The following is a 16,092-nucleotide window of genomic DNA, read 5'->3' on the forward strand; positions in this document are numbered from 1 at the left end:
ATAACAACAACATATTTATACGTTATTAGGAGATCATAGAATGTAAAGTGGACCCTTGACGTTGCCTTTCCTGAGCGCTGAATGCAGTTTTCCAAACGCGCCCCCCCCCCCCCCCCTTTTTATATTTTGTCCTACGCTGCTCGCCGTAGACTTCTGACAGCTGTTGGAAGTAAACATGGCCGAAGAAAGCCTGACTGAAGGCGAAGATGAAAACATTTTATACGACTTACTTGTCATTACTGAATGGCCGCCAGAGACGGACACACAGGTTAGAGAGCATTTAGCTGGTTTACAGTGCGATGGTGTTTTAAACAACACCGCCCGATAGATAACTAATCAGTGGCGTGGGTCATCCGGTCAAAGCCACGTAGCACAAACATGCTGATTTACTGCATGTTAAACATTTCTCATTATATGCTATATCATATAACTTACATATAATGAGAAAAGTGTTTTAATGCACTTTTAATCTTAGCTATTTGTTGAATGGGTACTTAAGTTGGGTGTATAAGACAGCATTAATAATTTTGCGCCAATTATGCAGCTTAGAAGAACTCGGCTGCAAGACTGACGAAGCTTTGCACAGCTCAACCAAAGTAACGCAGTCCTAAGAAATACTGACACTTTGTCTTTAAAGAATAGTTATTACAACAAAAAAAAAAGTGATAACCTCGACGTTACTTTGTATGCTGGAGAAAATAAGTGAATTCTTTGTACGCTCACTTTTAGCTTTCTAACCTTTTGCAGTTGCGCGGCAACAAGGAGCACAACACGTCACTCATCGCTAAAGCAGTGACTGGTGAGTCCCTTTTTCTCACACCTGTGATACTGTGCATGCCTGAAAGGACCCCTTTTGATTCACCACAATTCAGCATCTCACAGTTTTTTTCTTCTTCTTTTAAATAGTTTATATAGTCTTTTCAATTCAGGAACCTAAATGTGCAAAACTTACAAGACATATAAAACCACATGTCTTTAAGTGTTGAACATTAGGTGTTTGCTTCATCCAGAATACAATGAAGGCTTTGGACAGAATATTCTCACCAGATGCTGTAAAAGTAGGCCGGTGATTCTGTATAGCTGCTAGGAGGAAAATAAACCTAAAGTGAAGGGAGTCATTGCTTTTTTACATTTTTAAGTGTTAAGCACTTTGAATTGCCTTGTTGCTGAGATGTGCTATAGAAATAAACTTGCCTTGCCTTACTTAAATATCGCTATTTGTACACAAGCAAGAAGTTTATTGTGTTCGGTTCACGCTCTTTGTGACACAAGATCGTACAAGGTGTATTAACTGTGATGCATTTCTTACAGGACCATTTCGCTTGATCTTGCACTACTTGTGGTACAGGTAAGTTCATGTATGTTACTGTCTTAACATGCACATCACTTGACATCATATTATGTGAAATGGACTCACATTTCACATGAAGCTAGGATCCACAGCGTCGATTGTGATTGTGATGACAAAGATAATTCTGACATCATCACCTTATAAAATCTGTTATCCATCTTAAGGATACAAAATCAGTTATCTCTTGGGCAGGCATCAGGCAGGAAAGGTTTTCTTACATCCACTAATAAAGCGCAACAACATACTTACAATAAAAGATTGTTGTTACCAGTAAATACAACTTTTTTCAGGCTATTTCCTGTCTTGGGAACATATTTGTTGTTCATTTTTATATAGCTATGTTTTATAGCTACCTCATGATTTGACAAGTCACATCAAATTTACTATGAGCTATTAAAAACAAAAATCCCGCTCTTTTACTTTGTGGCATTCAGATGAATTATGATCCAGTTTAATCTTGTTTAATTCTACAAGAGCCATAATTGCTTGTTTACTCATTTAATAAAAGATAAGCCTTCCCTTCAGATTTAAAGGTTTGAAGGTTAAATATGTCATATTTACCTGATAAATTGGCTAAAAAAGATGACATATGCATATCTTTTTTGTTATTGGTTACCTACATTATCCCTAATGTTTCCTGCAGCATCAGTATTGACAGTCTCTGAGTTTTCAAATGATTCCTCCTAAGTCATTTCAAATAGAACCCGATCAGTAAAGGTTGGTTGCATCTTTATCATGATCTTTTTTTTACATGTTTTTATTGAGAGACACAGCACCAGCATTTACATACTGTGGCTTAACCTGAACTTATTTTACTTCACTTAACATTATTACTGGACTTAATAAACGATTTATAATAAACAACAGTCAGCTTTAATTTGAATCATGTAAGCACAATATGTAGCTTAGTTATACTTCCTAAATTCTTCTGCACAAAAGTTTAAATACCTCCTCAAACTGTTAAGTAAATATATTTCTGGAGATAAATTCCAGCGTTGTGAATCTGAAAATATTGACCCTTTTCATGTCAGTCTTCCTGCAAAGTATCAGATGGAAAGTGTAACAAAGAGCTTGCTGTGACCTGCTGCAGAGTCTGTAGTGGTCGAGCTCTAAGCTCTGAGGCCTGTTAACCCTTTCAGTAGGTGGTCAGTTAGTATAATCAATAACCTTTTTATATATTATAGAACTGCTCTTGCCATGTTTGGTCTCTCAGACTGCCTCCGGTTTTCGTAGAGGACTATGATCAGGAAGTTTATTTCATTGTGCAAAAAATAGTCGAGTAGGAGTCCAGCCCAGCTGTTCAAAAGTGATCGGAATATTTCCCTTTTTAATTTGTCCAAATCTTGAAGATGGCTTGTTAAAAAGAATCAAAGGATATGAATGTAGGAGTAGAGTCATTCTTATCCAGGTTAACCTTTTAAACAGCTGGACCCAGATGATGTGAATATATACTGATTGATGTCACAATCTTTGAATCTGTTTGTGTTGAGGTAAAAAAAAAAACTGTAATATCACTTATCGCCATAGGGGCCGCCAAAGAGAACGATGTTGCAATCTCTAAATTCATATCCAATTTACACGCCTATGTATTGATGAATATCTTCTCCACATTCACTGACACAGACCTGTCACCTGTCAACCAATCACTGCAAACAAAATTGAACAAGCATGTTGTTATTCACAGCAACAGTGTTACCTCTGAGCCCCTCATGGTTTCTGGAGATCCCTCCATCTTTGTAGTCGAAACTTTGTGAACTTGGTCACTTTGAAACACCCGCTTAAAAGGTGTTCCTCTAATTGTTGTGTTTGTTTGGATTCTGTCAACCTCAGCCCGTCCAGCTCCTCCTTGCCTCTTGGCCTCGTCCGTCTGGCAAACAAGCAGATCAACTGGCAGCTGGTGCTCGCAAGGTGCAACATAAACACACACTCAATCACATACACACACACACACACACACACACACTCACACTCTTAGTGATCAGTACCTGAATGTTGGCTACTTTGTTGCTGACATGCGCCTTCCTCCTCTCCTGGTCGTCTTTCCCTCCATTTGCGTATCCCCTCTACCAATCATTTAATTGAACTCATTACAACAGACGAACCAAGTAGAAAGGCAGTTTATAATTGGCTATTGATCAGTCCATGTAAGACGGTGTTCAGCGTGCTCCAATGATGCTGTGGCTGTCCATTAGGTTGAAGTGCTTGATCCTTCCATTGGGTTTCTGTCCTCCCTTAAATCTTTCCCCCTCATTTCTTTCCATCTGAAGCTATCGTTGCTCTTTTTAATGCTCCTAATTATTATTTTTTCTCCTCTCTTTAACCCATCCAATCAGGGGTTCTTAGCCAAGTATTTATCACTTTTCTAATCAAACTGCCCTACTTCACACACACACACACACACACACACACACACACACACACACACACACACACACACACACCCCCACACACACACACACACACACACACACACACACACACACAATGTTCTCTCTTATTTTTCTAATCTCCCGTTATTCCAAAAAGATGAGTCCAAATGACATTTGTTCACTTTCCCTCTTTGCTCTCTGTCTGTGATCTGTCCCTTCACCCTCTTTTTTTTTTTCTCCACAGTAATGGCAAACTGCTGGCAGTCGTTCAGGACCAGTGTGTGGAGATTAGGTAATTATTGAACTGCATCCCGCTGTGTGAGGCACTCTGTCTGTGAGCGGCAGTGATGAAAAGCCTTTTAATTAATTGGCTGATTTATCCCGTGTCCTTTAAAAAAGAAAAAAAAGAGCAACAGTCCCTGCTAAGTAATGGTGTTTAAAAAAAAAAAAAAAAAAAAAACCGCGTCATTAAAATATTTCAGCCAAGTTAGCATAAATGTACCCACTCCAGGCAACATAAAACTAATGCTAACAAATTTGAAAATACAAGCTGTGTGTGTGTGTGTGTGTGTGTGTGTGTGTGTGTGTGTGTGTGTGTGTGTGTGTGTGTGTGTGTGTGTGTGTGTGTGTGTGTGTGTGTGTGTGTGTGTGTGTGTGTGTGTGTGTGTGTGTGTGTGTGTGTGTGTGTGTGTGTGTGTGTGTGTGTGTGTGTGTGTGAGACACCAAAGCGTATATCTGCATGAGTGTGTTTGTGCTCAATTTGAGTGGTTGTAATTATTTCTCCGACACAATCCAATTTCCCCCGTACACAGAATAAATGCACTCACTCAGCAGTGTGCACTATTGAACAATGTAGTGCTTTAAATGGAGCAAAATTGAAATGAGAATCAATAGCAGTGAAGCAGGTATGAGTATGTCTTCCTCTCCAGAGGCTAACAAACAGCAACGTTGTGACGGGCAAAGGACTCTGCATAATCATCAGAAGTTATTTTCATGCACATATTAGTATGTTTGAGTGCGTTTCTGTTGATTTCTACAACCTGCGCTTTGTTATAATTGACCGGCTGAAATCAAGCATCTCCATTTACATCACAGCTTCATGTTGCGGGGCTTTCCTGTGTCCTTTGTTCACACCACTGTTGTTTAATCACAGGGTGCTTTATAGCCTTTGCTTTGTGGCATTCGTTGACGTGAGTGGGTGTTAAGTCAGCTCAAGGCTTCATCTGTTGAGCTCTGTTAAGAGTCTGTCTAAACACTGCCTCCTCTCAAGGCCCTGTCTGCTTGATCCATTGAGCTACTTTATTTGGCAGGCTATCAGTGGCTGTTAGAACCCAACTTAGACCAAGAGGACATATGAGGCTCTACTGTGTGTATCCCTGTTGTGCCTCTCACTCTGTCTCTGTGTCCGTGTTTTTCTCCACAGGTCTGTGAGAGATGACTTTGGCTCAGTCATCGGGAAGTGCCAGGGTAAGACCTTTCCCCCTCTCTTTTATCACTCATATGCCGCAGTTCTCTGTAAATGACATAAACAACTGTGACTCACCTCACTAAACACCCCATTTTCTTCATAAATGTGCTGGTTATGGTTGTGATGTAGAGTCAATGTAATGACAGTGTGAGTAGGCCCCCCATGCTGGTCGAGGAGAGTTATGTTGTGCTGGAAGCTGTGGGTTTGAGCAGCTCTGACTGCTGGGGGGGGGGGGGGGGGGGGGGGGAGAATAGATATGTCTCTGTGCTGTTTAATATAGCTAAAATTGTTATCACAAAATTAATATAAAACATTTTTTTCAATATGTTAACGGTTGGGAAAACAAATACAAATCCGATGGTCACAAAAAAAACAGAGTGTGAGAGCTTTTAAAAATGCAAATATAAGTATGTGATTAAAAAAGTGATATTCAAATAGTCAATGTGAGAAATTATGAAGCTATCGAGAATCACATTTTTAATTTAATGTTTATATTTAAACTTTAAGCTTTAAGCTACAGTGAAGACTTTTAACTGGTTCAGAAACAGCCTGAAATTCAAAACAATGACTCTTTACGACATACAAGAGTATCAGCATGAAGATTGACTATTTCTATATTGTTCTTTTTATTGCCTGAAATGTAAAAATGGACACAATCTGTAAAGTCACTGGAGTTTTGAATATTCCTCTAAAGGCTTCCATACATTATCTTAATACAGTTTTAACAAATGACCTTTGCAATAAATTGGGGTAACATTGTCAGGAATGAAATCAGAAATTCATCTTGCTGAGGATAAAATCGTCCATAATTCATCACATTAGCTTTGGAAAAAAGCTATACCATCAAGCTTTGTTTATATTTCATCAAACTTTACTTAAAAACATTATTTCAAGGCTATTACACGTCTGTTAATCCCAAAGTGTCATTTTCCACATTTTCAAATTCTTGGGGTACAATCATTCAACACCATACATCAGTCAGCGACGATGCAAACGATGAGGATTCATGAGTGCCTACAGTCGCAGTTCTCAATTTAGAGTGAAGTGCTGAATGTTCATTAGTGAGTAAACAGTGGAATGATTTTGGACTCTGCTGTGGTTCTTCTTTGGTCTCAGACACAAAGACAGAAGTAGCCTCAACGCTCTCAAGTCCCGCCCACATTGGACTGTTTAGTTTTTAATTAGCGATAGGTTGTTTTTGTTATCCTGTAGTTATATTTGTGGTCGTGTGTGTGTGTGTATATGTTAGCCTCCGTGCCTGTGTTTGTACTTGTCTACTTTGAATCTGTTTCAAAGAGAACTATCGAACCCCGAGGCTAATTGGAATTGGTGAGAAAGAGACTGGAAAAGCAGCGCCAATAATCAGCCTCTTCCCCCACACCGTCACTCATGAAACACAGCCTCATCGTGGCTGATAAGAATAAATAGACTTTATTGTTTGATTAGCTGCGACAGTGGCCTGCTGTCTTGGTTTTAATTGCTATAAAATACAGCGAGGTACAAAGTTTCTGTAAGTTTCGACTTACGACACACACACACTTTTAATCAACCTTTTAACTGACAGCTGCACAAATCAAACATTTTGTTTTAGCCATAATGAAAAAGACTTTTCCAAAACTAAAAAGCTTCCTGCTGCTCTGCTGATCACTAAGACACCTTTCAGCTCGATGTTTTGGTTTTTAGGCACACAAGCGGCAGGCAGCTATTTTAATAATGTATTACTATTATTATTATTTTCGTCAACTTACTGGATGCTTCATGCTAGCACCAAATCTCTCTTTACAGATTGCAAGGTTTACAGTAACCTTCATCCTGGAACTTCACTATGGCAGATTGTGTTCAGCAGGCGGAAAATTGATTGCATTTTCGCCTTTTACAAATCAGCATCATAATGCTGTTATGTAAGACCTGTCAGTGCAAGTAAATCACAAAAGAATTGGATTCCTTTTCCAGTGCATATTGCTGAAATATTCCAGACTGAAGCCTCTGTGTAACTTAGTTATTACAGGTAAACTGAGACTCCCCAGAAACAGATGAACAGGCGCTCCTCGGGGGATGTAAGGAGCTAGGAAATGAAAGTGTGTGCTTTGCAGAAATATCTTAGCGTTTGATATGAACACATGATCACTTCTGAAATGGCTAATTAGACTGTAAACAATGCTGCACATCAAAAAGGAAACCTTGGCTGGAAGTTGTTTTAAAGCGAACACAATAGAGTTACAGAAAAGCTGGCAATCGTTTGGCACATACTTCCAGATCAGACGATGGCAGATGGTTTCCAAGACTGGCCATCACCAAGCATCAGAGAGTCAAAGTTGGCTTCTAGAAAGTGACTGTAGTCATTTATTCACTGAAATAGCAAGAAACCAAAACCAAGAACCTGTTTACAGTCTATGCCAAGAACTCATCCTTTAATTTATCAACAATCCAAAACAAAAGCCATCAGAAACATCAGAAAGAAGACATTATTCAAAACAAGTCTACATTTATTTGACAGCATAAAACTCGTTGTGATACACACACAGACACTGCTCCAAACAAAACAAAGTGCTCAGTACAAAGCCCATATTCAAACTTTGATTTTGTCAATATTTTCTAGCTCAACTCCTCGCCTTCTCCCGTCTCCTTTTTTCTGTCTTTTATGTCTTTTTTTCTCATTTAGTTTTCTCTCCTGCCAATTGTCTGTCTGTCTCAGTATTTGTTCATTTCAGGCTGGCCATCATTGTGCGTCGGCGCTCTAATGCGTCATCGTGTGGATAACAGTTGTCCCTAGGCCTGTGTAAACTCCTTCTCCCCCCCCCCCCTCCTTCTTTCCCCCATTCCATTTCATTTCATTTCTCCTTTTCATTTTACTTTTACTTCATTTCATTTCACGGAGATTTGTCCTAATGGATTCTTCTGTGATCCTGCTTTTTGTGGCATTCACTTTTAATGGAGGCGTGTGCGCGTGTGTGCGTGTGTGTGTGTGTGTGTGTGTGTATCTACACCTGTGTATCACTGTCTGTCTCTTTCTTTCTCTCCCCCCTCCCTCTCTGTCTGCTCCTATTACAGCAGAGTCGTCTACCGCCCCCGTACATAATTCATAAGAGTTGAGCTCTGATAAATGCATCTGCGAGGCCTTTAGATAGGACGCTTCTGTTGGGTCGTCGGGTGTAATTCTTCCCAACTTCCGCCCCTGCAATTGCTTGGAGAAAAAAAGCGAAAAAAAAAACAGGACAGTAGGATCCAATTTTCCAGCTCCCCCCCCAAAAAAGCCATCTATGTGGAAATGGAGCCCCCTCCCTTAGCCACAGAACAACACACTGTGTACAATTCATAATGGGAGCCAGAGATAAGATGGGAGGCGGTGAGAGTGAAGTAGAGGAACAAATTGAAATAGGAGGCAAAAAAAGAAGAAAAGAACAGAGCTGACGCTTGGTATCTATGACTCTCATAATGTCTCCATGTTCTTGTCTGCTCCTCCTCACCCAAAGTCTCAGAGGTGAGTTAAATCGCCTGCTTCCACGAAGCGCTCTCTGATACTTAGGCCTTTAAAATTTGGGGAGCCATTATTCCTCTCAGTGGGTGCTGGCTTCATTGTTTTTGTCTTATTCTCTCTTATTCTCTTTTTGTCTGTCTCGCCTCCCACTACCTTCCCTTGGTTCTTCATTTAAAATTCTAGTCATACAATATCCCGACGCCTCCATTCGTTTGCGGTATTGCCCACCAGGGGTTGCAGCAGCGTTCCTCAGCCAAGGAATTCAATACAATAAACTGCCAATAGTGCTGTTATGTGATATCAACAAAAACATAACTTCCTCTTCATAACTTTATTGCTTAGCAGGCGCAGCACCCGTGGTGGCGCATTCACACTGTTCTCCAATGCTGAAATCAATGTTAAGGATTGTCCTTAGTTACACTTAAATGTTGTTCACAGTTTTCTATCGCACAGAACAAAGAGTGTGTGCACAAATACCCTAACCCCCCCCCGCAATTGTGTTTAAGGTAATCAGTTATTCAAATCAGATTCAGCATCTGAAGCCTGCCAGACTGCCCGTGCTCCTCTTTCAGACAGTTTGACAGCGAAGCCTTGAGAAAGTGCCAGCAGGCTGGGATGTGCTTTATAACAGCGATATGGTTACACTCACAGCGCTGCTGAGCCAGCAGATTGCTAAAACAGTAGCCTATACTTCAATAAAAGCAGGATTTATGATCCCAGTTTTCCTCCCCACTTTTCTCCGCTCCACCTTTCTCTCCCCGTCGTGAGTGTGCGAGACACATTGAGGGACAATCATTTAGATGTATTACTCCAGCTATCCTCCATTGATGAATTGGATGAGTCCTTAGACACTCTGTGTTGATGTTATGCATTAGCTTTATCCCTCCTCTCCCATCTGTATTCATCATGGGCTTACCGCAGAACACTGGGGATTATTTGCAGAGACTCGTCTCATCTGGTTTAATAAGAAATCCATGGGTCCCTTAAATTACTTGTCCCTCTCTTTCTGTGTTTCCATGAGCTTTAAAAGATTCTTATTTTCTCATCCAACAGTGCCAAAGGACCCAAACCCCCAGTGGAGGAGGGTGGCGTGGAGCCATGACTGCACCCTGCTGGCCTACGCCGACAGCACCGGCACCACGCGTCTTTTTGACCTCATGGGCAGCGAACTCTTTGTCATCCCGCCGGTAACCATGCCAGTCCCTCCTCTTTGACAGCATTGAAAAATATACATATATATTTTTTTCCCAGTGTGCACATTGATTGGTGTAAGCATACAGAAACGCAGTGTTCACTTGGCTTCTTTTCAGTATTGTCTCCCAATGTTTCTGAGGTGACTGTTTCAGTTACAATGTTTTTGTTTCTGATTTTAATTACTGTTCAAATCATCTTGAATTCATTATTGGAACGCATTCATCACATTCACAGGCCAGCTATTTTGCTCTGACATCAAGCACAGGATGAGAAGCTGGAAGACTGTTACCGTGTCCTACGACTGTTTCAGATCGCAAAATACTGAAAAGTAAACAGTCTTTTTTTGGGGCTTTTTGGGCCTTTAATGGAGATATAGGATAAGATCCCTGAAAATCAGAGAGAGAGAGTAGAGAATGACATGCGGAAAAGGAGCCACAGGCCGGATTCTAACCTGGGCCACCCACCCTGAGGACCATAGCCTCCACACCAACCACTGCGCTACCAGCGCTCCAAACGTAGAGAAATCTTACAAAATCGTTTGACCTCTTCTTTAATGATCGGCAACAACAAGACAATGTTGACAAAGGGCTAAGTATTAACATTCAGTCGATCAAGCTTTGTTTTTATTATACCTTTCATACAAATCAAATGCAAAATGAATAACAACACCTCAAAAGTACAAAGGAAAATCGATTGAGAAGTAGAGACTAATAATGCACACAATAGCAATATAATATGTGTGATTAAAATACGAAAGGTAAAGAGTTAAAAATAACAACATATAAAGTTAAAATAATAAAAAAGGTAAAGAGTTAAAGATATTATAGGTTATCTCCAACATTTATTACAACATATGAACTCATCTTCTACTGCAAGACAACAACTTACAAATTCCTATCTTAGATTAAACATTCAGTGGCAGTGATACAAGTTATGATAGGAAATGTTAGTATTAATGATAATGATTATACTAACTAGTTAGCTAAAGAATTTGACACCTTTCCTATCCAATCACATCAGTCGGTCTAAAGATGATGTCAACTATTAAGCGTTTGAATGCATTAGGTGTCAGCAAAAAGGTGACAAAATGTGTTCAAACGCTTCCTTGTTTCTACTTGTGATCAGTCGTGTAGTGTTACAGGACACATACCTGTTGGCATGTTGTTATATTCCTTTTCTTACAGTTTTATTAACCAGCTAGCTTAGACATTTTACACCTTGCCCTTGTTTCATAACACATTATCAAATGCTAAGGCGGTTATTTTTAAAGGACTCCGAATGCAGTTTACAAGTAACGCACAATACAGAACAATTCCACAGAAAATGATCATCTATCCATCCGTTCGTCCCTGTTCTTATCTTAGTTACCTATTGATTGAGAAGCTGTGGAATAAATACAATTAGCCTGAATCCCCATGTTAAAACAACAAACATTAGCTTCCCACCTTGAGCTTGTGAATATGATCAATTGTGCAGGCTGCTTCGATTTCTCTCAGAGTAAAATCACCAGACACATTAAAAGTTAATGAAGGACGTTTGGCAGCAGATTGTGACTAAAGGATAGCAGATTTGACTGAATGTGATTCTTTATATTGACGCCTTTTTTAGAGTTCAGACATCCAAACTGACTGGCTGCTTCATTTTCTGCTGTTTCAGAGTAGCACACTTTTACTTGGCACTTTGAGCTGCCTGTCACCTGTAAGAAATCATCACCATGTCAGACGTCCTCTGTGCTTTCCTTTCTTTTCCCCTGTTTGCCCACAGTCTCCATTTCTTTTCTTCTCCGTCTTCTCGACTCCTCTCTTTAATGCTTCACACGTGTGCCACTCCCTAGATCCTCCTCTCCGTCTCTTCTGCAGCATTTCTGTCATCCTTGCATGTCTGTGTCTCAGTAGCTCTCCTTGTGTGCTGCCATTTCAAGTCCATCTGGCCTCACTTCAATGCCCTCTGTGTGCTCTGCATTATCATTCCTCCATCTCCGTCCCATCACACCTCCCGTTCCTCCATCTGCTCAATCAGAACCAAAGGGCCCCAGTCAAACCTCTCTCACGTAGTCTGTGATCTTCATTCCTTTAGTGCAACTCTGCTTGGTTATGTATCTCCAGTTCTTGTGTCTGCACAATAACACCAGCACCACCTGCTCTGCTGTGCTGCTCTGTTTCCTCCTCTATGTCATGGTTTTTTCCGACCACAGGAACTTTTTCTTCGTTCTATGAACTGTTGGAATCTTCCCTCTTTTTTATTGTTTCCTATGAACTATTTTAGTTCCTATAACCCTGTTTAGAGGAACCTTTTTAGCTCCTGCTTCATGGTAGGTACTCTCTCATCACAAGAGGGACTTTGAGTGACGTACATGCACGGGATTCCATTCGTTAGTGTACGTTGATTGGTCGAACACAAAAGCCAATCCAGTACCACCAACCGCCATTTTTTAAATCCCACAGTAAATGTTATCAAATAACAGTGGCCTAAATATCAGTTGAAGAAGCTCTGTAAATCATAAAAAATGGAGGGTAACACGGAGAAATGGACCGACAACGAAGTCCAGGCGTTATTATGCATTTATATTTATTTATTATGCATGTTGGAGGGAATCCAACGGGATTTTGATTAATCAAAGCGGAACATCAAAATATTTAAGATGGCCTTTTGACCCTCTTGAACAGGCTTGTGTTAAGGGCACAAGGCCCAGGGGTCTCATTTATAACCGTTGCGTACGCACAAAACAGGGTCTGAAACTGGCGTACGCCTTTTCCCCACGCAAAGTTTGTGATCTATAAAAACAAAGCTGGCGGTAAAATGTGCGCACCGGTAAGCAAACTGTGACCCTGGCGTACGTTCATTTTGGAGGCAGGGGAAATTGGCGACACAGACGGAGAAGTGGTGAATTGAAGCCTGCAGATACATATTGATGTCTCTTCCACAATTTATTTCACTAAATATCAAACTTTACTGACAGATCCTAGTCATCATAATCATTCAAACCGATGGTTTTATTTAGGCTATAATCGCGCATGTAGTGAGCTGTTTCCAATAAGTCACTTTAATTATGACGTTATAAACAAATAAAAACAAAAAAGAAAAGTCCGCCCCATACATATTTCATCAGCGCCGTCTCGCCTTCATTATCCTTGACGGACCTCAGAGGACCGGACTTATACACTAATGTAATCACTGATGTAGAGTTAAACATTAGACTAACACAGAGACCATAGAGCCACCAGTTTTCATTAATATCTTTCAACATCGTGCATTTATCGTCAAGTGTGGTTGCCTGCGTCAAGACGCACAGAGCGTAGAGAGACACGGTGATGGCTTCACACATTTCTATTAAGGTGTTCAAACAGGGGAGGAAAAAAACAAGGCACAGTTCAGAAAAAAAATGGATTCCATGGAAAAAGGATGCTTTATACTGGTGACTTACAGCTATTTCTGGAGGAGAGGATGAAAACTGAAAAATCTAAATATTGTAAACATAGATGAAAAAAATAAAAGTATCTCAGTTTGACATATTCCTTGACTTAGTTTGAAGTTTGTGTTTTTCTCCCTCCCCTCTCTTTTCACACAGGTGGTAAGTTTTCCTGGGGATTTCAGCTGTGCAGTGGCTGGCCTGATCTTTCTGGAGTACACAGCCAGCGCACAGTGGTCAGCTGAGCTGCTTGTTATCACATACGGTGGAGGACTCAAGAGTTACCTCGTCAGGTGAGACAAATCCGGTTCACTGTTTCGTTTAAAAGTAGCATAGTATCTTATAAGTCACAGTTGATCTCAAGTGCGGTGTTTGGTACTCCTTGATAATGGACTGATTGAAAGGCATCCACTGTATATTCTGCACCCTGCTTTTTATCTTTTACTAGTCAAATACCAGTTTGACTGCTTTTAATGGTTAAATGTAAATGGGCATTTTAAGTTGAAGGTTTGCAGCTGGGCCAACTGCTTATAGCGCTCAGTTCATGATAAGCTCAGTGTTCCATTGGGACCCCACCTGATTGCATCACGCTCGGCATCCTTCCAAAACATATCAAAAATCAAATCATTAAGAGCAATGGCAGCCCTTGCATGGACATGTGCAGACAGTTCATCATACCCATGGAACAGATTGCCTGCACCGTGTCTTGCACGAGTATTTGCTTGAATCCCCTTGAACTTTTAATTAATGTATTTAATGGATCAACGCTACACAGTCCATTTTGAAGTTGGAGGGTGGAAATTAGATGTCACTCAAAATGATTTAAAGTGAGTGTTTTGCTCTGAAACGTATGACTGAGGTCAACCGAGAGCCTTCAGGAAAGCAACCACAATCCTGTTTGGACAGCTCTTTTTTTTATTCAAATGGCCCCAAAATTTCCAATTATAAATAAAATATTCTGAATAAAGATATATGCATTTCCTACTGATACAGGGCAGCATACAGTATAAACATCCTGTTAGATGCAGTAACCCCCCCTCAAATGAAAGATCATAAGCTTTGGATGTTTTACAAATATAAATGAGGCAGTGAATATATATTTTTTGGAATTTAAAACAAGCAAAAACATTCAGAAACCAAAAACTTCAAACAACCTTTTTGGATTTTGTTCCTGAGCTGCTTTATTTTCAGCTGATTTCAATGCATGCATGTTGCACACACATGCTTTGTCTATATGTTAGGGGCTGGTTGCACCTCTCTTTGAATACCAATCCCTTTGCAAAGCAGTCCTCAATCAAAAACGCAAATACACATTTAGAATATTTGATCAATGCCATCTGAGTGTGTGTGTGTGTGTGTGTGTACATGCAAGATTCTACATGCTAGCTTTCCTCATGGCTGCCCTGGTCCTCTCTTTTTTTAATTAACCTGGAATTATTTCACAGATTTCTCATTTAATTCCAGTATGATTGCTGCAGTCACACCAAGCCCTGGTGTGCTGACACTCCAAGACACGGGATGATATTGTGTCTGTGTGTTGAATATCAAATCAGACGACATCCTGCACTCTGTGACTTCCCTCCAGTTCTGTGTGCATAGTGATGTTTGCAAAGAGCGGGTAGAAAATGGTGATTTATTTTTTCTATTACAGGCAGATAAATGGTGTTCTCTGCCTTTGAAGCCACCGAGGTGTGATTGTGTGTGTGTGTGTGAGGAGGTAATTAAGATGTGCGAGACATTTGCACCGGATTTACTCTGAAAGTGCCGGCTTGTTTTTAAAGGTTCATTTTCAGTACGGAGCTTAAACTCACTCTTCTTCTTCATATGACTGCATTCCAATATTGTTGCTCAAACACTTTGAATTAGCATTTTAGAATTATTGCTGAGCCTCCACAGTAAGTCATCTCTCTCTCTCTCTCTCTCACTCTGTGGCAGCTTGTGTGTGTGTGTGTGTGTGTGTGTGTGTGTGTGTGTGTGTGTGTGTGTGTGTGTGTGTGTGTGTGTGTGTGTGTGTGTGTGTGTGTGTGTGTGTGTGTGTGTGTGTGTGTGTGTGTGTGTGTGTGTGTGTGTGTGTGTGTGTGTGTGTGTGTGTGTGTGTGTGTGTGTGTGTGTGTGTGTGAGTTCAAATAGACACGACTGCTTCACTTTGGCATTAACGCTCAAATGTCCCGAGGAAGCTGAACCGTGGGAATCTTTCGTCTTTTTCCCTCTAAGCTCACTTTCCTCCCTCCTTGTCCTTTCTCTTCTTTCCTTCCCTTCGTCTCTACCGGTTTACATGGCAATGAAACATTTCCCCAGTGAGATCCTCTGCACAAATTACACGACATCTCCTCTAGTACCAATCTAATTTAGATTGCCCACTTAGATTAGATTATATATTTCGCCATGTCTCATTTTAATTGCTGCCGCGATTCAAATTGCTCTGTCATCTTTCCCCCCAAAACAGCTTTGTCGCACCATTAACATTTTGCACATGGGTGTTCGTGTTTTGATTGTTTGTTTGCCTCAGTGCAATTATAGGTGACATTTTTTTTTCTCACTGTCCTCTCCCTCCCTCTCAGTGTGGGAACCAATCAGAACTTCCAGGAGAATCACAGCTTCAGTTTCTCCACTCACTACTCCCATGGCATCACCTCGGCAATTTACCATCCTGTACATCGGTAAGTTGGTTCAATTACGACATAAGGGGCATGCAAAATATATTTCGATTAATACAAAATTAACATGCTGCCAAAATAAACACATTCTCTTGATACTCTTTTTTTTCCCCCCTCTGTGGCCTCCACAGTCCTGTTACGACACTGTTTCATCAAGAGTGTTGTT

At 40.5% G+C, this 16,092-nt stretch overlaps 1 protein-coding gene across 1 annotated transcript in view; it reads left to right on the top strand.

Annotated features, from left to right (window-relative positions):
- The first annotated feature begins 135 nt into the window (after positions 1 to 135).
- The window catches only part of nbas (NBAS subunit of NRZ tethering complex), a 157,896-nt gene continuing 141,939 nt past the window's right edge, over positions 136 to 16,092 (top strand). The window contains exons 1-9 of the mRNA XM_020642042.3: positions 136 to 268; positions 748 to 799; positions 1,312 to 1,348; positions 3,182 to 3,259; positions 3,965 to 4,012; positions 5,144 to 5,187; positions 9,720 to 9,853; positions 13,429 to 13,562; positions 15,831 to 15,929. Coding sequence (XP_020497698.2) covers positions 176 to 268; positions 748 to 799; positions 1,312 to 1,348; positions 3,182 to 3,259; positions 3,965 to 4,012; positions 5,144 to 5,187; positions 9,720 to 9,853; positions 13,429 to 13,562; positions 15,831 to 15,929 — 719 coding nt within the window. The 5' untranslated portion in view covers positions 136 to 175. The remainder of the gene's footprint in view (positions 269 to 747; positions 800 to 1,311; positions 1,349 to 3,181; positions 3,260 to 3,964; positions 4,013 to 5,143; positions 5,188 to 9,719; positions 9,854 to 13,428; positions 13,563 to 15,830; positions 15,930 to 16,092) is intronic.

The sequence above is a fragment of the Labrus bergylta genome, chromosome 15 (genome assembly GCF_963930695.1).
Source record: "Labrus bergylta chromosome 15, fLabBer1.1, whole genome shotgun sequence".
In the NCBI taxonomy this organism is placed as follows: Eukaryota; Metazoa; Chordata; class Actinopteri; order Labriformes; family Labridae; genus Labrus; species Labrus bergylta.